General features: G+C 37.5%; 2 protein-coding genes and 3 non-coding genes across 6 annotated transcripts; all 5 read left to right on the forward strand.

The window, feature by feature from the left end:
* The first annotated feature begins 5,876 nt into the window (after positions 1-5,876).
* LOC114737947 (small nucleolar RNA U49) lies at positions 5,877-5,943 on the forward strand. Its single transcript, XR_003739480.1, has one exon. It is a non-coding gene; the product is annotated as a small nucleolar RNA U49 (small nucleolar RNA).
* A 197-nt stretch (positions 5,944-6,140) lies between these two features.
* Positions 6,141-6,290, forward strand: LOC114737946 (small nucleolar RNA snoR2/U65). The gene has a single exon (XR_003739479.1). It is a non-coding gene; the product is annotated as a small nucleolar RNA snoR2/U65 (small nucleolar RNA).
* A 52-nt stretch (positions 6,291-6,342) lies between these two features.
* LOC114737945 (small nucleolar RNA snoR77Y) lies at positions 6,343-6,427 on the forward strand. The gene has a single exon (XR_003739478.1). It is a non-coding gene; the product is annotated as a small nucleolar RNA snoR77Y (small nucleolar RNA).
* A 2,784-nt stretch (positions 6,428-9,211) lies between these two features.
* Positions 9,212-14,327, forward strand: LOC114737936 (FKBP12-interacting protein of 37 kDa-like). 2 transcript variants are annotated; one of them, XM_028925942.1, is made up of 14 exons: positions 9,212-9,437; positions 9,520-9,559; positions 9,640-9,707; positions 10,112-10,179; positions 10,265-10,301; positions 10,636-10,723; positions 10,877-10,941; positions 11,031-11,108; positions 11,274-11,321; positions 11,514-11,567; positions 12,083-12,244; positions 12,707-12,776; positions 13,315-13,370; positions 14,096-14,327. In XM_028925942.1, exons 1-14 carry the CDS (start codon positions 9,411-9,413, stop codon positions 14,249-14,251), a joined length of 1,017 nt encoding a protein of 338 aa, XP_028781775.1. In that variant the 5' UTR covers positions 9,212-9,410; the 3' UTR covers positions 14,252-14,327. The 2 variants fall into 2 exon arrangements, with proteins under 2 accessions (XP_028781775.1, XP_028781776.1); XM_028925943.1 differs by lacking the exon at positions 10,877-10,941 and having other exon boundaries at positions 10,265-10,321.
* Positions 14,328-15,816: 1,489 nt separating this feature from the next.
* On the forward strand, positions 15,817-19,773 carry LOC114737938 (galactinol--sucrose galactosyltransferase-like). Its single transcript, XM_028925946.1, has 4 exons — positions 15,817-17,115; positions 18,173-18,350; positions 18,438-18,805; positions 18,900-19,773. Exons 1-4 carry the CDS (start codon positions 15,907-15,909, stop codon positions 19,461-19,463), a joined length of 2,319 nt encoding a protein of 772 aa, XP_028781779.1. The 5' UTR covers positions 15,817-15,906; the 3' UTR covers positions 19,464-19,773.
* Positions 19,774-20,783: the final 1,010 nt, after the last annotated feature.

The following is a 20,783-nucleotide window of genomic DNA, read 5'->3' on the forward strand; positions in this document are numbered from 1 at the left end:
GAGAGAGAGAGAGAGAGCATTTGGTTTGTGAGACTGCAAAGCAAAACTATCCAAAGTTATATACCCAAACTGAGCGCATAAACACTGTAGCTATCATTTAGCCCTTGGACTAACCTAACCTGATAGTTTTAAAACCAATTAACGAAGTTGTTTTGTCGTCATCGAGCTCTTCTCACACTGGTTGAGACCACCTATTTCTCATGGTCCACAAATTATGGGATTTAAACCGACCATCTGAGCTTCATATTTACTGTTACCTTATTTTTCTAGATTTTTACATCTGCCAATATGTTCATCTTTTTTTTTTGGTTCTTTTTTGTGTCTTGATTTCTCATGATTACAGGCTGTCTTTACTAAGTGGCCTACTGCATTTTTTGGTGAGCTGAACACACGGTTATATTTCTTTTTCTTGTTAAAATTTCCAGGTGCATATATAATTATGCTTCTGTACTACGAAAAAAGTGCATAATAATGGTTAATTCAGAGCGAAAAAGAATCATTATATGAAGATTACCACTGAAGTTAAACCCAAGTTCTTACGTGTACATGATGCTTGACGGTAGTGGCCTTCCTTTTTCAATTTGCTTTTGCTTTCCACAAAACTGGTTCTCTGTGTGAAAATATAAATTTGGTTTATCAGATGTGACTTCTTGCGCTTTCATTGTTAATAAAAAATATTATCATCTTACAACCAAAATCTTTGAAATAACCCCTACAACGTGTTTGTGTGTGGCTTGATTAGTTAGTACAACCATACACACACACGCGCGCACGCACACAATATAGAAGTCATCGTTTTATATATTTAAAAAATAAAACACGTGGTGGGGGGAATTCTATGGCTAGATTATATATAACGGAATGCCGAAACTTGAGGGAAAGAACAAAATATATATATATATATATATATATTCCTCGCAGGATTTCATGTGATTACTGACCTGATGTTTGTGCATATAACTTGATCCTGATTTCTTGTTGAAAGTCGGCTTAATTAGGTTCTTCATTTCTCAACAAGCTAAGGTATTTTTGGGATTAACGTACGAAATTAGGATGTGTTAGGGTTTCATGATTGATGCACCAGTTGTAGGAGTATATAATGAATATGCTCCTAGTTTCTTGCTCAAAGGCGGCTTAATTTGATGGTGTTTAATTTACGAATAAGGTTGCTTTAACTTTTTGGGATCAACGAAATCCAAATGCAATTAATTAATTAACCGGCAATTCTGGCAAAGTAGTGTAGCCCACTCGTTGACTTAATGAGATGACACTTGGCCACGTACGCCATTCCTTCATCTTCGCTAATATAATGTTTAGCTTAGTGGCAGTGAGATGGACCATTGACCTGGCCATTCGGGGGCCACCATTAATTTGTATGGATGTTCTTGTTTTTGGGAAATTAAAGGGAAAAAAGGGTTTAAATGATTATTTTAATTAAAAATTTAGATGAGGAGAGTCTGAAGTCTCATTATAATCACGAATGAAGATCCTAGTATCTATGTTGGTAGTGGGAATTTAAATTCCCATTCTTACAATTAAAGTAAAACATGATTGAATGACAACGTTGTTATTAATTGGATTAAGTTTTATTAGTTGTTAAGGATTACAAATATATAGGTGCATATTTAGTGAAGTAGGGGGTGGCTAATTAAAGTATCCGGGGGCCATGCATGGGGTGATGAGTATGAATGTAGCCCGAACACGTGTGGTTCTAGAAATATGAATGATGATGGCATGCAATGTAAGGTTTGTGGATTTGAAATCTGGGGAGAGAGAGAAGGGAAGCGGTTAAAAGAGACAGAGACACGGGTGTTGCAGACAAAGATGCTTTTGGTGCGTGCATAGCCTGCCATTCGCCCTCTTTCTTTTGTCCCCATCCACATCCCATCTCTTCTTTCCTTCCTTTCCCATCACCGTCTAAATTTGAATATCACTCACACACCCTATACTTGGAATTGATGCCTCATTTTTATTCGTATATCCATCCGTTTTATCGCCTCCCCTCTTTCATGCAACAGTCTGAGCTTTTCACAACACACACCACATATATATATATATATACTTAACCCTTATCGACTGCTCGTCCTACTTAACCACATCTCGAGACGTGGGACGCAACACTCCAAGGAGTTACGCCGTCCGTATGATCCTTGCACCCCGATAGTCACGTTGTCACGTGAAAGACGCCTATTTCCTGGATATCGGATGTATCTAAAAAAATACTTTCATCAAATATATGTATACAACTATACATACACTATCTCCAATACGTAATATAAAAACTAGTTAGGGATTCAATTTGATCTTAAATATAAGATTTTGATTCATTTTGTCACCCATAGTGTTATATTTTTTCTCCCAAGTAGTCTCTATAGTGATTGTATATATTAAAAGTTTATCAAAAGATAATTTTGATGCATATGATTCATAAAGATATTTTTAAAAAGATAACAAGATTAATTTTTAATTTTTATAAATTGACTGTCCAACTCTTATATTTATTCTCGGGAATAGTATAAGGGGTCAAAGGAATTGAGAGCAGTAGAACGTCACAGTAGGTTTGTGCGTGTGAGGGTCCCATTGTGTTACCTAGCTCGGCGACACCTTCTCATCAACCTCCCACCGCCACTCACCCACCTTTCTCCTTCTCACTTCCCACGTCTTGTATCTTCTTCTTTCTTACTTCTTCCCATCATATATGAATGCATATATATATATATATATATGGTTTAGTGAGGGAGGGAGAAACATGCTTAAGCTTGTACCACACAAAAGGTCTTTGCACCCATTAAAGCTCGGAATTTTCAGAATTTATGGCATTCATTATATGGTGTCATTTCGTCTTCTACTCCCTTTTTTTTTTTTTGTAAATTTAAGTTTCGTTGCCCCGATTGATTAATTAACCAAAAAAATCATGTGTTTTATCTTTTCCACCTTTGTTCACCCACCACGTTATACTATTACATAGTGCAGATAAAGTACGCGAAATAGTGGCTCTTTTTAATTTGTTAGATGGGGAAAAAAACGGAAAACAAAAGCTTTATTTAATATTCTCGTGTAGCCAGAAATCTCATCTTACCAATGGGGGTTGGATCTAATAGAAGGAGCTAGTCACTTACAACGTAACGAATCAAGATTCGAATCCCTGTAAGAAGAGGTACCTACATTTAGTACCTGACAGTGCCTCGAATAGGATTGCTTCTAATAAGAGAATACTTATATTTTAGCCAAAAAAAAAAAAAGAAATCTCATCTTGACTTCTCCCATCCCTAAGCAATTACCAGCACCTAACTAGTTGCACTATTAAAAGTTATACATCTAAATATCAAATTTTAAACCAAAGTAGATATCCGCATATTTATGAATTAGCCTCTGAAAAATACAGGTTCATGACGGAAACTGGTATGAGCATGGAGGGCCCTGGTGTCGCAACCATGTCCCCTGAATTAGCCAAAAAATTCTACCCGGAGGGATGCCACATTAAACCACCAAAGCCGGTAAGAATGTGAATTTACCGACATGCCCTCCATTTTTTCTCCGCTCTTCAATCACGTCGCCTCCGTCCTGGGTCATCCATCCCACGCACGAAGCGAAAACTCATCATTACTTGGAAGAAAGGCAGTGGTTATTTGTGCTATTTTGATCCGTGCCGCTCACATGTGCCATACGCCAATCATATGGCGACACATGTGCGGCATCCTGGTGTGGGGACCCAGCCACACGAGCCAATCACGCCATAAGTGGGACTGTGGGGTCCAGCCGATGCTCGCTCGTTTACATTCTTTCGTTATAAAATTAATCCACACAAAAGATATCATTAAGCTCCAGATAATTTATATTATTAAGCAGTTGACAACAACCATCGTTTACCACTTCTCTTTAAAAAAAAAAAAAGAAAAGAAAAGAAAAGAAAAAATCCCAACGTTTGTTGGGGACTATCTTTTGTGCGGTGAGATTTTGAAGAAAAGGTTGTTTGTCTCTATCTACACGTATAAAATGTAACCAAGAAGAAAAAGAAAACACAGTGGCACGCACGTAATCAAAGGGGTGGAATTGTTAAATGTGGGGTGTCATTTTTGTAGTGGATAGAAATAGAGAGAGAGAGAGAGGACTAGGAGCCGGGCTTGCTTGAAGAAAATGGAGCATCTATACCCCCGCAATAGCAACATGTGAATAAAATAATAATTAAAGAATAATTAACAATTAGTTGTTCAAAGCCATTATGATTACATGATGTGCGGGTTTGAAACATTTTGGGTGGTGGTGAAAGCAGTCGTGCGGAATCATCGAACAACATTATTCTAAGACAATATTATGTGTTTGCCCTTTGTTCGGATTGGGATCTTCTTCTCTCTCTGTTTTTTTTTTTTCTCTGAGTGTGAATGGTGCCTGTGGCGATCGCCATGGCCTTCATTCTTCGTCTGTTTTGGAGATGCAGAACCAAGGCCATACATCGTTTTCATTGTTTAACAATATTTAGATCTCTTTCACAGATTTCTCCGCCGCCATGCCTATAAGCTGAATCTGAAAAGGGTGCAAGGCTGGGGGAATCTTTCTCGATTGTCGCTCTTTTGTTATGATATACTAGTAATGCCGATCATCAATACTTTAATTCATGCTTGGCTGTGATGGCACCAGGAGGCACAATAAACCTTTCTTATACCCACGGCTATCATTCTATTGAAAGTCAGCTGCTAACTAAATACTCCTTCAGTCTTTAATATAGGACCTAATTGTTGAGTTGGTTTTGGTCCTAAATATAAGACCCATTATTATATTTATTAATTTTCTCTAAATTATCCCTATGGATACTCCTTCAACCATAATCAAGTAAAAAAGGGAGAATGGGTATTAAGAAAGATAATTATAGTGTTTTAGGAAAATTGTGTCAAATTTTTTATAATCAACTAACTTACCTAACTTCCTTAATCTAATCAAATTAGTTAAATGGGTCTTGTATCAAGGATTAAAGGAATATAAATACTCCTCCGGTCCTAATTATAAGACCCAATTGACTTATTTGAGGAAATTAAGGAAGTAAGTTAAGTTGGTTATTTATAATAAATAAGTGTTGTCATTCCTAAAATATCCTTACTAATTAAGTATATTGGCTAAAACTATCATTATTAGAAGGATTATCTTGGAAAAAAATGCATAAATATAAGAGACAAAATGGATTGGGTCTTATAATTAGAACCAAATAAAAAGTCAAATTGGGTCTTATAATAAGGACCGGAGGAGTATTTCTTTCAGTCAGTATTGAAATCTTGTCTTGACGCGTTATGGGATTCACCCATTCGGCTAGTCATTGGAATTATTAACAAGAAATTCACTTTAAAAAAAAGGAGTAATACTTTCGGTCTGTGTTGGTTGTCTTCATAGACCTAATGAATAAGTAAAGCAGGAAAGAAACAACTAGGAACCTCATAATTGTACCCAAAAAAACCCCGAGGAACCTCATAAAAATTAACATCAAATGAAGAGTGCCGAACGGGGTTAGCCCAACAATGTACTTCCCCTGAACAGTGCCGAACGCCTCTGGGTTTTTTGAGCCCAATGTGATAGTTAGTGGCCCAATATAGGCTGGGCTTTCAAACCTCCGGTGATCCGTTGAAACCCTAACCTCATATTTGATCTCGCGGGGCCGATGTGCCCCCCCGTATCGACTATAAATTCCACCCCCGAACCCTAATCAGCCATCTTGCATCCCCAGCTCCCAGTTTTATGGCTGTATCGCGTCTGGAGCGGCCGAGTCGTAGCTGTGGCGGTGTGCTACACGTTGAGGAGTCTTCTCTCCCCATTTATTTGTTTGTTATATTCAGTCATTCGCGGTAGTCGTTTAGCGAGTTAGGTTTTCTGATGAACAAAAGAATGAATCCCCATGAGGAAGATCACCCAAATTGATAGGAAGTGCCGTATGACACTCCAAACAGCAGCGATTGCATCCCGATTCCCAATTTTCTCATCCGCCGATTTCATTCCCCATCCTGACTCCTTCCCCTCCGGGAACGGCGTCTTTTTGGGGTTTTTGAACGGCCGGGATCATTGTGACTTCGGTGACTCGCTGTGTGTGTGATTTGAAGCGGGACTCTGAGGGTTTTCTCGGTTAATTTTTTAGACATTTGATTTTATCTAAGTTAGGTCCAATGCCACGTCTCCGATAGCCATCTGAGCTGTGACCGGCGATGCTATGATTGGACCAAGAACAAGATTTTCGTTTCGCATGTTGATAGGAACCTGTGGATCCCCTTTTCAATGGATCCATGGAGCCGGTTTCTGCGATTACATATATTCCTTCGGGTTCTTTTTAATTTAATGGTCATTTTGGATATGAATGTCTTGAAGCCGATGAGGACCAAGTCAAATTTGGAATTACCGTCTGAACAATTTACCCTGATGTGAAATTTCTGGCTGACTGAGGCTTCGCACTGCAATCGTATTTTTCTGCTGGTCAAACATGTATTTTGATGGCGTCTCTCTCTCTCTCTCTATCTCGTATCATTTGCTGTCATCTTGGTTCGCTCCTCACCCCTATAATTATCATTTCTTCTTTTTCGAACATCGACGTTCCAATGTTTGCAATAGACTCTCCTTCCTGGCTCAGGGATCATCATACTCGGGGCATCTCATCTGCCTCTTCGGCCTTGCGTGGGTTCGGGAGCAGGCAGCAACTAAAATCTCAAAATCCAAAGAACAAAAAGCGATTGCAGAGGATTTATATGGTATCTATTTTTATGACCTTGAAAATAAAAAAAATAAAAAAACGCAGAACAAAACGGTACATACATAGAGTAATATACTAAAAACCTATCAATTAATTCACAAGTACCTATAAAACTGAAGTAATAAATGTGCCATAAATTTTAATATCATTTTAATTTGTATCCTCTTGTTATCCTCATTAAATGGACATGTACAGAAAAATATTTAATTTAATATATGCCATGATTTTATAAAAAGGACTAAATTTGTTCTTTAGAAGGACTTCTATCAAAAGGACTATAGGGAGTACATAACTACAGTGTAGATAATAAGCTGATTAATAGTTCTAATACTGGTCAGAATTTTTTTCTTTTAAAAAGAAGAAAAGTGAAATTGTGATGATAGGAGAACAATCGAAATATTTGTAATATAAAGTAACGAAATAGATTTTTCGCCCACTCAGGCATGTTAATTGGTATTGTTAATAGCTTATCATAAATCGATTATTATGAGACTTGTTAAACTAAAGAACATTCTTACGTTGTCGCATAATGCTATTCATCACTTTTATGATGAAAAATGTTAATTTCCCAATCGTTGCATCCATTTCTTTGAGATGGCAAAAGGTTAAAAGACACTTGGGGAATCAGTTTTGGTACTTATCACTTTGATAAACATAATAAATTTATCAGATATGTATATGGTTCATATTTTATTTAGATAGTCTGGATCTTCAAAATAATTATTTTAATATATATAGATCTAAAATAAGAACAATATCTTAATTATCATTCTTTCAAAAAATAATTTTTTTATTTAAAAATAATTAATTAAAAATTTTAAATATGAATTATTTAAATCAGATATAAACAGTTCAGACGTGATAAACTGCTAATTAAATCAAATAATCAAACCATGTTCATTTTCATAGCAATAGATCTGGGAAATGATTATTTAATATTCCAAAAGACACAGGGCGGTCGCGTCCGCAGAAGCGGAACACTTGACTCACTATTCTTCGGTATTTCAACTCTGTCGAAACTCGAACGTGCCTGCCAGTCTTTTCCTTCCCTTTCTATCTCGAGGCCTCATTTGACTGGTGAAATGAAACACGGGGGAACAAAATAGAAAGAAATTGAATGAAAAGAAAATGAGGGGTTAAACTGCAAAAAGTTAGATAAAAAAGATTAATAATACGAAGTAGTTATTATTAAGTACTCATTCGATTCTTAATATATGACCTAATTATTGAGTTGATTTTGATCTTAAATATAATACCCATTTTTCTTATTTATTAATTTTCTCTAAATTATCCCTATAAATACTTCCTTACCCATAATCAAGTAGAAGAAGGAGAGCAAGACCTAACTTACCTAATTTTCTTAATTTAATCAAATTAGTTAAATGAGTCTTATATTAAGTAATGATTATAACAGCATAATGAACATTTCACGTTTCAATTGTTGTATGCTGGGAAGGAATTCCGCTGAGTTGTATCTAAACGGGTTGTTAATCTTTCCCTTGATGCTGTACTCAGCGCACATCAGTAGCTAGGAAAAATGAAATTTACTAAAGTTATGGATTTGGACAAGCAAAAAAGATAAAAAAGATTATATAATAATATTTCAATTATTTGAATTTGATTAAGTAATGACATAAAATGATTAAAAAAACTGAAGATATTACCAACAATTGACAAATAAAATAAACAAATTTATAACATGTTATATTATCTATAAAATATCATTACTATGATTTTTTAAAAATTCACATAATATAATTTTGAAATTAAAAAAACGTTACTGTAAATAAATGAGATTGGTTGTTGGCAAAAAAGAAAAAAAGACGATTGTTTTTGGGTTTTGGAGTAGAGCTGCAAGCAAATACTACCTCCGGTCCTTAATATAAGACTCCGTTTGACTTTTTGTTTGGTCCTAATTATAAGACCCCAATCCATTTTGTCTTTCAAATTTATGCATTTTTTTCCAAGATAGTCCTTCTAATAATGATAGTTCTAGCCAATACACTTAATTAGCAAGGATATTTTAGGAATGAAAATACTTATTTATTACAAATAACTAACTTAACTTACTTCCTTAATCTCCTCAAATAAGTCAACTGGGTCTTATAATTAGGACTGGAGGTAGTATTAGGTAAAATGACTTTGGTTTCGAACATATGCTGCGGAAGCCCAATAGTGTTGGATCTCTATATAAGTTTTATTGCCCTCGTTGGCCCAAAAAAGAAAACAGAGAGAGGTTTTATTGCGCGCTCCTGGAACCTCCTAAACTGTTCAGCGTCCTATTATATCTCTATTCTGCAGATTTTTTTTGGACCTGACCTTTCCAGGTTCAGGCTTCTCTACTTTAATTGTTTTGGGTACGGATATGATAATAGATGAAACTCGAGACGTTGGCCCAAAAAAGGGGTGTGACTACTGACTACAGACAAAGGCCCGATGACGAGGCCCAAATATATAGTGGTTGTCGCTCTCGCGGGACTCGTCGACCCGGTGCCGCCAAACTCGTTATTCGGCCTGGAGATTGTAGTTGGAGCTGCGTAACCGGTGTACTAACTTGCTGTAGAGTACGGCTATTTTCGAGATCCGATATTGTCTTCTTCACTGGCAAACGTACTCGCAGTGCAGCAGTTCTAGCTCGGTTTTCCCTTTTGATTTCTAGGGTTCTTTTTTTCTTGAAGTTCTTGCCATGTCTTCCCCTGCGCATTTCGATGATGTAAGTTCTTGATTTTTCTAGCCATTACTCTTTCTTGACCTTATTCGCTGTAGAACCTAAATTGTGTTTTTGCCAACACTAGGAATTTGATTTTGAAGGCGGATTATCTGGAAGGCATTCGGGTTAACTTTCTTTCTCTATCAATTGCTACTGTATTGCATGTTATTGAATAGCCTGAGTTTATCACTGTTCGGAAATATAGGTAATAAGAGGTCTTCGCCAGACTATGACGATGAAGATTATGACGGTGATCCTTTTTCATCGAAGAAGGTATTCCTTGGTCCTTCCTCCTCTATCCGAGTTTACTAATTTATGTAGTGTTGAATCTGTAATGCATTGCTTGGAGGTTGCTACTGTGTGTGTGTGTGTTTTTTTTAATTCGAATTTGAGCCATTTTTATTTCACATTTAGGCATGTGTAGTGGTGATATCGGTTCAATTTGGGAGTCATACTTACTCCTTTTTTGCACACACATGTGCGTTCATATGTGATATATATATATATATATATATATATATATGTATATATAACCAACTCGTAGATGCGCTATCTAGATGGTTGGGTTTCTTTATTTGCTTATGTATGGGTGAGGTGCATCGATAACATGTATATGATGAGCACAGCTTTTTATTTTTGTCCAGTTTAAGCTTAAAGGTTTGTTGTTCCCTATGCAGATTAAATCTAAAGCTGAAGAAGCTGCTCCTGGTGTAACAACAGGAATGATTTTGTCCCTTCGTGAGAGGTATTTCACATTATAATTGGTGTGAAATTCATGTTTCACTAACATTTCAGTGGTTAAGTTTATTCTGGGACTTATTTTTTGGCAGTCTTCAGAACTGTAAGGATACGCTTGCAACATGCCAAGTACGTTTTCCTTTTAAGAAGTGAGGCAATATGTTTTTCATTTTCTTGTTTTCTTGATTACCCCCTTTCATTTCCCCGCTTTTGTACGATTTAGTTTTTGTTGTTAAGAGAAGTGAACTTTAGTCATTTGATCTTTTTGTTGGATTTATGATCACTATTTGATACTCAATGTCTGTAGTCTTTGAATGGTAACACTAACCTTCCTTTAATAGGCTTGACTGACTTGCATTGCTGGTTCTCACCTTGGTTGAAGTTTGATGCATCATAATCATTTCTTAGGTTTCATTGTATCTTTTCCTTCTAACTTTTTCCCGACCTTTGTGATGTTTTACAGAATGATCTTGAGGCTGCAAAAGCTGAGATTCAAAAGTGGCGTTCTTCTTTTGAAAATGAACCTTTTATACCTGGTGGGACCACTCCTGGTGAGTTTGTATTGGGTGCTTACTAAATGAGACGTGATTGCATTTCACATGCCCTTCAAAGCTTTGGCATACGGGACAATCTCTTTTTGGTATTTGTTTACTCCTTTTAATTGTGAACCTGAACAATCATTTCATCTTTTTTTCCTGCTTTAGAACCCAAATTGGTGATTAATTATCTTCAAACCTTAAAATCGTCTGAAGAGTCATTTAGAGAGCAGGTTAGGAGTCCAATCTTCCGATTTTTGCTTTGAAGAGATCTTCATTCATTGACATGGTTTCATCGAGACCCCTTACGTTTTGTTATCAGCTTGAGAAAGCAAAGAAAAAGGAAGCTGCATTCATCGTAACATTTGCAAAACGTGAACAAGAGATAGCAGAGTTGAAGGTAAAGTTTAGAAAAGGATTCGATTCTGCATGCTATTGACATTAGTCTTATCTAGATATTAATGCTCTTTTCTGCTTGCATTTGACCTATGTTGATAATTCATGTTCCTAATTTGTTTTTTTTCCTCCTTCTTGTTATACCTATCTAAACTTTGAACTTTTACAGTCTGCTGTCCGGGATCTAAAAGCTCAACTCAAGCCACCATCAATGCAGGTTGTATATGATTTGTACAGACACATTTACGTATATCTATGTCAATTTGTCTGCTGATTAGTCATCTTTGTGAATTGATATGAGGAGTAAATTGTTATTGCTCTTTTCATGGATAATTTCGTGAGTGAAGTTAATCCTCAAACTTTTATTTCTTTTATAGTGGTTTTATTTTGCCTGGTATTTAACTTGCAGGCGAGAAGGTTGTTGCTAGATCCTGCTGTTCATGAAGAGTTCACACGTTTAAAGGTTTGTGATTTTAGTTGATACTACGTTGCCTCAAATTATGTCTGCTATCTCTCTGTCTCTGGAAAGGGGCAGAGGAAGTTTGAAGAGAACAATTTGTTCAAATATTTGATTGTTGATATAGCATAATGGTGCTGAGCACTCCATATAGCTGACCTCACTTAGTGAAATAAGTCTTTTTATTGTTGTTGTTGATGTTGTTGTTGTTTGTCTCTGTCTCTCCTCCCTTGGATGTGGACACGCCTAAAAATGCCTAAAATTTAAATCTCAAAAAACATTTTGTCCTTGAAACATATTTTTCAAGTTCTACTACACAATTATCTCGTTGGCGTGCGGTGTTCTTCTGTTTACATGGTAGCATTTGTTAATCCCTTGCTATTAATGGTAAATTGTCAAGCTTCGTGGGCGTTATTATAAGAATACAATGTTTTGAACTTTTATTACATGTTCAATTGTTTCAAAAGATAAACTGTTTTCACTTCTTACATATTTGAACAATTTTTTGCTTTTGATGACAGAATTTAGTTGAGGAGAAGGACAAAAAGGTGAAGGAATTGCAAGATAACATAGCCGCTGTAAATTTTACTCCCCAGAGCAAGATGGGGAAGATGCTGATGGCTAAATGTAGAACGCTGCAGGAGGAAAATGAGGAAATTGGGAATCAGGCTTCTGAAGGAAAGGTGATGCTTCTTCTTGTCTCTATGTTTTTTTTTTGGCCAATTATATTTGAATCTTGGACTTCCTTTTCCTGTTTCTTCCCATTCATTTATGTGTTCATTCGGTTCCAAAGATTTGGCTTTGGATAGGGCTCAATAGCGTCGTGGGATCCATGTAGCCGACTCCACTTAGTGGGATAAGGCTTTGTTATTGTAGTTGTTTTCTTTTCATTCGGTTGTTAGATGTGGTGGGAATAAAATACACCGTAGGTTATTTTCTGAAATGAGATATATCTGAACTGCCTGGGTGCTATCACCAGTGCACGTTCAGCTTATTAGAATGTTGAGCGCATAATATTCTATTCCTAGAAGTAATGTGGCACAGAAGCTATGGGGACGCCATTATGCTATGTTGATTGTCTAATGCATCTTACTGTATTGATAAATTGACTGATATGATATCTTTTTCTCTCTTTGGGTCTCCAGATGCATGAATTAGCTCTGAAACTCGCATTGCAGAAATCCCAGAATGCTGAGCTCAGAAGTCAATTTGAAGGTGGGTTTGAACAAAATCTTGAACGACCATCTCAATGACAACTAATTTGCTGCCTCACTCACCTCATGTTTATGCATTTAATGCTTGAGTGCTTTTATAATCACTTGATTCTTTCCCTGTATAATGCATGGAATAAATATCATAGATATTTTTTTTTACTAAAAAAATATTGATTTGAACAAATTTTGGGTGAAAAATTCGAATAGTAAAAAGTGGGGATAGGATATGGCGATGACAATGGAATAGAGGTACAACATCCATTATGAGATACATTTTTACGGCTTATGAATAGTGTAGTTTGTTATACTTTTATATTTCAAGTTGACCATGTGATTATATTTATTTTGCGACTTGGATGTATATAATCAATTCTATCATTGTGTGCGCATAATCAAGCATTTGATGTTGTCATGCCTAAGAAAAAAGCATTTGATGCAGTACCATACTCGATGACTTTCAGGTTGGAAGTTTTCCTATATATTGTTTTCCCATATGTTGACAGTTTTAAATAACAATGATGCTTTTAACGTGATTACAGGGTTGCAGAAGCATATGGAGGTGCTGACAAACGATGTAGAAAGATCCAATGAAATGGTGCTCACTGATCCTATTCCTCTCCATCAAGCTTTATGTTATTCTTACGAATTAGGTCTAGGCATAGTTTCTTATATTTTTAACATAAAGTATTCTAATAAAATTATGACTGTGTAAATATTATTTTAAATCTAATTATACGGTGTTGGGTTGAAAAATTATGAACTCACCTATACAAATTATATATATCATATTACTCTACTATTAAAAAGATTCTATGTCTAATATCTTAATTGTGAAACTTGATAGTAAAATACGAGGAAACACTGTTATATTCTATGCCTATACTGGTAATAGTGTTCTTGTTCTTTGAAAATACAGCGGGATGGGAAAGATTTATCTCGACTCTTGATCCAGGAAAAAAAAATTGGAATGGTTCTCAAAGGTCTTTTTATAATATTTATATTACATTACTCTCCTGAGGGAGCATTTGGGAGTGGCTTAATTACTCTCATTGTAATATGGGTTAAATAAAGTATTGCTAAATCTAGTCATATTTTTGGAAAATTATTGTGAATATATCCTTTACTTTTTAAAATTTTTTTTATTAAATTAAAATATCATTTTTCAAAATTGATGGTATGTTTTTTGGCTCAAATAACTTAATTATATTTCTATAAGGAAACGCGGTTACATTATTGGAGTTATGTAAGTGAGGAGGGGAACTCACCCGAATAATCTATGTTCTGGGGTTTTGGTTTGCTGATGAATGCGTTGAAATGCAGGTGCATATGTTGCAAGATAAAATGGAGGAGAAGGATGCGGAAATTCGGAGGATGGAACAAGAGCTACAAGAGAAGAGCTTAACGGTAGAAGAGGATCATAGAAGAGATGCCCCACCTCAAGAGGTGAACGTATCTGGAGAAGCTATTGTCAATTAATCAGCTGTCAAACTTTGAGTACTCTGTAAAAACTTGTATTTTTAAATGAAAACATTCATTTATCTCTAATCATTAACATAACTCGTTATTAACATAATATATACAATTTACTACTAATAAAAAAAATCTATAATAAGTTGTGATCTTTACACGTGAATAATATGATTTCTTTAAGGCCTCATCTTGTGGGGAAAAATATATATAATTATGATTATAAACAAGTCGATTAATGGTCCACATGGGTGCATAATATGAGATTTTGGAAACTGACGATGGATTGAAGGCCTCAAAGATTGGAATTTTTTTTTTTTTTGGGTGCGGTGATTTTCAAAGTTTGCATGCTCTAGCTTCTTGTGAAATCTCTTGCAAATTATCGTGGGTATTGATGATTACTATATGATATAGGGTCTATTTAGATAGTTCATAAATAGTTTTTTAATTAGTGAAAAGAATTTTATCTCAATTTATTTTTAAACGTTTTTACAAACAGATCCATGATTTGGTTAGTAGGGAATGGGCTTACTTGGGTGCGATGCCCTGCACCGGGGGTGTATGCAGAGAGTGACACAAGTGGAAGTGGGAGGAAGTCACACGTAGGGTGGGGCCGATGTTTCCAGAGTCCTTTTTTTTTTTTTTTGACCAGCGATGTTTCCAGAGTCCTTTGGAACTTGGACTCCTCTCTCTCTTCCCTCTGACATAATTAATGGCCACCGCACCCTATTCGGACTTGGTCGTGTTGGGTTTATCCTCCCCCACGCCACGCACACCTGATACCACCGCGTTTAACGTCATTATAATTCACTTCATATATTTATTATACATGTGACTCAAACAAACATTTATTATTATCCATGCTCGTACACCTTTGCTTCTCTGGCTCTCTCACCTTTTCCCCCTTTAATTTGCTCATTATTTTACTATTCTCCCTCTCTTATTCGACAACAAGTTTGGAAAAAAAATAGTAATATAGTAAACCAAAAAAAAAAGTAATATTTTTGTTCCGAAATTATCTGAGCAAATTAAATATGTTGCGGGAATTATATATAAACGTTTTATTTGCCATTTATCATGAGCATGGTATTTTTGTAAACCCCAATTAAAGTACACGTAACTACTCATTCGGGAATTTTATTTTTTCATCTACAAAATATTCGGCCCGGAGTTTGAACCATTCAATTACTGGATCGCTTTTGATATTCATAAATTAATTAACGAATCCATCCCCTAGCACGTGATGAATAAATATTTGATCCTATAATATAAGATATTCATGTCTTTCTAATCAGCGATCAGGCTGATCTCCGTTTTCTTTCCTCTAAAGACAGACAGACAAACAAACACAAGTGTTATAAAAAAAATAATTGAAATTATTTATAATTCTAAACTACGATTCATTTTTTATCATACAAATATACCTTCATAAAATAATTGATGCCAGACATTAATACGAATAATTCATAATTAATTCAGGTTATTACCGGCTAATGCGGAATACGTAATTAAGTACAGAATACTGTAGCTCTCTCTCTCTCTCTCTCTCTCTCTCTCTCTGAAGCTAGTAGTTTCTCTAATCGCCTGGCCTACTTATTCATGTAAACTCTCCCTTTACCCATCCTTAAATCCAGAGCTACAGGGAGCTTCCCAAGACTCTCTCCATGGCGCCTATCATCCGCAAGAACGGTGGCCTACAAGAAAAGGGCCTCTTCCATGAAAGTTCATCATCCTCCATAAAGCTCGAAGCATCAACCTTCCTCGCCAATGGCCACCCTATTCTTAACCAAGTCCCGCCAAACATCACAGCAACCCCGGCCAACGACGTTGCCAACGTCGGTTGCTTTGTTGGCTTCGACGCCGACCAGCCCACCCACCGCCACGTGGTTCCCATCGGAAAACTCAGTGGGATCAGGTTCATGAGCATTTTCAAATTCAAGTTATGGTGGAGCACCCATTGGGCCGGAACTAAGGGGAGCGATGTGGAAAACGAAACCCAAATGATGATGCTGGAGAATTGTAATCACTTGGGTCGTCCCTATGTCCTCCTCCTTCCCCTCATCGAAGGGCCCTTCAGAGCTTCTCTGCAACCTGGTCTCGACGATTACGTGGACATTTGCCTGGAGAGTGGCTCCACGCGGGTCTCTGGTTCTACCTTCAGAAGCTGTCTGTACATCCACGCGGGAGATGATCCTTATAACTTAATGAAGGAAGCCATGAAAGTGATAAGAGACCATCTGGGAACATTCAAGCTTCTGGAAGAGAAAAGCCCTCCAGGAATAGTGGAGAAGTTCGGATGGTGCACTTGGGACGCGTTTTATCTGAAGGTGGATCCAAAAGGAGTCCGGGAAGGTGTGAGAGGCCTGGCGGACGGTGGGTGCCCTCCAGGTTTCGTCATAATCGACGACGGCTGGCAAAGCTTCTGCCACGACAACGAAGCCGTCGGCGATAGCGGAAGCTTGGATTGTTCAATACCAGGAGAGCAAATGCTTAATAGGCTTACGAGTTTCGAAGAGAATAGCAAGTTTAAGGAGTACCGTAGCAGGAAGGGTCCTTCGGAGAGAGGGCTGGGGGCCCTTGTGAGAGACCTGAAGGAGGAGTTTAAGAGCTTGGGGGACGTGTATGTTTGGCACGCGTTTTGTGGATATTGGGGTGGGCTTAGGCCCAATGTGCCAGGGCTGCCGGAGGCCCGGGTGGTGGTGCCGAAGCTGTCGGAGGGAGCGGAGAAGCTGATGAGGGATCTGGCGGTGGACAAGATATTGGAAGTCGGGGTAGGATTGGTGCCGCCGGAAGATGCTCACAAATTGTATGACGGACTCCATTCTCACCTGCAGTCTGTGGGTATTGACGGCGTCAAGATTGATGTCACCCAGGTAAGTTTTCTCCAAAATTCCTCCTCCGGTTAGATTTATTATTATTTTTATTTTTATTTATTAATATATGAAAATGCATTACTGTTTAATTTTAGTTGAAAGTCAAATCTATAGTTATAGCTAGTTCTAAACTTACAAGTAATCAATCAACAGTCAATTACGTAACCGGGGCGGAATAGTACTCCCGGGCCAGTTTTGAAGTTTATGATGGAAGTTAATGGCTAATTACGAAATTATTAGATAATTCAAAATAATCGAGTTGTATTCTCCCCCCCCCCTTTATCTCTCGATTTTTGTTAAAATAAATGTTGTTGGCGGTGGAAGATGGATAATTTTATTTCTGACGTACATTTTAAGGAGGCTTTTGGATTGTGCCTGTGGAATGAGTATGCAGAGAGCCAGAGACCAAGGACGCCGTCAGATTGAGGGGGTGAAGAGTGAGCTAAATAAATCATAATTAGCGTGTAAGGGAATTTTTTTCCACAAGGATAACAATATTAAACAATTGAAGATCTAAGGATAAACACTAGGTTTAACAATGCACAGTGACGTGAGATAGAGCGAGAGGGGAGGGTAAAAATATACCCTGCACACAGCGGTCAATCATTCTTTATTATAACTTTAACTTCCAACGAATACCCTGGCAGTATAACTATACTGCAATTCCAAGTAATTTGATTTTGATCCAAAGCTGGTTTCTTGTCACTTGTCATTCTCAAGTGCCTCGTCGAGAGTGATTAAAAATAAAAATTCGGCTACTTCATATCGGGTAGATCATAGATGAAATGGGATTATATATGAGTGTTTTATTTTTCCTTAAATGTAGTAACGAAGCAGAAACCACAAATTAAAGTATTCAAACAGTAACCATCCTTGCAAGGGAATTGAAGAATGATTCAGTAGTTCACTTATGGACATAAGTGAACAAGAATCGAGGAAAAAAAAGTTTAGAAAAACGGAAGCATAATGATTCTTCTGATCCTTGTTGGTCATATGCCAATCTCATCGATGTATCATAGCTCTGCTAATTTAGCTTTGATTGTTGATGATGCGGCAGATTCTGGAGATGCTATCAGAGGAATATGGGGGTCGCGTAGAACTCTCCAAAGCTTATTACAAAGCCCTCTCTGATTCAGTGAAGAAGCACTTCAAAGGCAACGGCGTCATCTCCAGCATGCAGCAATGCAACGACTTCATGTTCCTTGGCACCCAAACCATCTCTCTCGGCCGAGTCGGTACGTCCTTCCCAACGACCTCAACTCGCCATTCCCTATCTCTTTTCAACCCAACATTAAAATCGAGCTACCCCATTGTGTTTGCAGGTGATGATTTTTGGTGCACCGACCCTGCGGGAGATCCAAACGGCACGTTCTGGCTTCAAGGATGTCACATGGTGCACTGTGCCTATAACAGCTTGTGGATGGGAAATTTCATCCACCCTGATTGGGACATGTTCCAGTCCGATCACCCTTGTGCTGAATTCCATGCCGCTTCACGAGCCATCTCCGGCGGTCCTGTTTATGTCAGCGACTCTGTTGGCAGACACAACTTCAAGCTCCTCCACAAGCTCGTCCTCCCTGACGGCTCCATTCTCCGGTGCCAACACTACGCCCTCCCCACTAGAGACTGCTTGTTTCAGGACCCTCTTCATGATGGAAAAACCATGCTCAAAATCTGGAACCTCAACAAAGTAAGCACATTTACATCTCCATGCATTATAACTCTCTCTGTTTTCAGTGTAAATCTTGCATTAATACTTGGTTTTTTGGGTTCTGTGATCACAGTATACTGGGGTTTTGGGGGCGTTTAATTGCCAAGGAGGAGGATGGTGCCGTGTTACTAGGAGGAACAGAAGCGCGAGCGAGTGTTCAAAGAGGGTGAGTTGCTTTGCGAGTCCTGAGGAGGTTGAATGGAGCAAGGGGATGAGTCCGATATGCGTAACAGAGGAGGATGTGTTTGCTGTGTACATGATTAAGGACCACAGCTTGAAGCTGTTGAAGTGGTGGGAAAGTGTGGAGATTTCCCTCGATCCCTTCAATTATGAGCTCTTGACAGTTTCTCCGGTGACGGTGTTGCCGAAGGGGTCAATCCATTTCGCTCCGATTGGGTTGGTGAATATGCTAAACTCGGGCGGGGCAATTCAGAGTATGGAGTTTGGAAAGCAGGGGAATGAGGTGAGAATTGGAGTGAGAGGACAGGGAGAGATGAGGGTGTTTGCTTCAGAGAAGCCTGTGAGCTGTAAAGTTGATGGAGTGGCTGTTGAATTTGGTTATGAGGACAACATGGCACGCGTTCATGTTCCCTGGACTGCTTCTTCAACGTTGTCCACGGTGGAGTACTTGTTCTGAGTCAAAGCTAGCTAGCTTTGGTGGCTTCTTTTCCTCAACGATTTCAAAAATAAGAATTCATTGGCAAATACTGATGACATGCCTTGGTTGGGTAAGCGTCAACGAATTTTAGGAGTTTAGATAGTCAAACGAAAGATTATTAATAAGTTAGATTTCAAACATGATGCCTGTTTTGGGATTTCTTTAGCAAAATTTAGTTATACTTTCCTTCTCGCTATGGTTAAGGTTACTTGGGAATTAGAAGTTGTAGTCGTGAGTTTCCTGACTATAAATTCAATTTATGCTGTGCATCTGGTCAAGTCTTTGGTGAGTTGTGCTTATTCAGGCATCCTAGGCTCGCTTCCATGATAACTATCTTGCTAGAGATTAGTATTTAGGCCTTGATCCTTACCTTCCTTTGTCCTTTATGCGTGCTCATCTCGACCACTTCTACCCTTTCTTTTGTGCTGACTTGTTTGGTTTGTACGGCGTTGAGTTCTGCTCTCCAACGAGTTAACGTTGTATCACGGGTTCATATTAGTAATGTCACCTCATAAAATCTACTAATACCTAATCTGTGATAGTACGTTGACTTTGCGCTAAAATATGGTTTTAAAAGAAGCAACCTTTAAGTTGCGTTTGGCAGAAACACGTACGACTTCAAGTCTTTAACCCATCCAACATAATTGTGAACATGCTCCTCGTTGAATGGGTTTTTGGTCATCACCTTAACAGCATTTATTCATATCTAACTTTTTTTTTTTTTTACTATGCAAGCACCACGCTGCATATATAAAGGAAAAGAAACGTACGAGAAAGTTTCTTAAGATCCTTTTACTAAATGAAAGGAATGCCTCTAAGCACAGTTCTGCACTTTCCAACCATTTTACTTTCGTTACGTATCTAAATTTACAGTGACTGTGAAGTTAGGTGAATGTATGACTTCCATAGATACATTTAATTACGATATAAAATCCTCTAAAATATTCCGAGTTTCAACACATGTTCATTGCAAAATTAAACAAGTATTATCCGGAGGGGTAATAAAATAGAAGCATTGACAAATTTAAACCCACAAATTAAAAATGAAGGCCAGTACATTCATGGTTTTCACAATTACACACTTTATAAATGTCCTTATCTCACCACCGTTTACCGGCGAAGGGAAGACCGACAAAACTTTTGCCTCCAAATTCATGTTCTGATACCTAACCCAAATACAAGAAGTTATAGGCCTTCCTTTTTTTTTTTTTTAATTTTATTTTACAATTAATTATATATTTATTTATTATATTTTTTTTTTTGGGCAACCATCATATACTTGTTAGTTGTTAGGAAGGA

This window comes from Neltuma alba, unplaced genomic scaffold (genome assembly GCF_004799145.2).
Source record: "Neltuma alba isolate B1F8T4 unplaced genomic scaffold, ASM479914v2 tig00013510_pilon, whole genome shotgun sequence".
In the NCBI taxonomy this organism is placed as follows: domain Eukaryota; kingdom Viridiplantae; phylum Streptophyta; class Magnoliopsida; order Fabales; family Fabaceae; genus Neltuma; species Neltuma alba.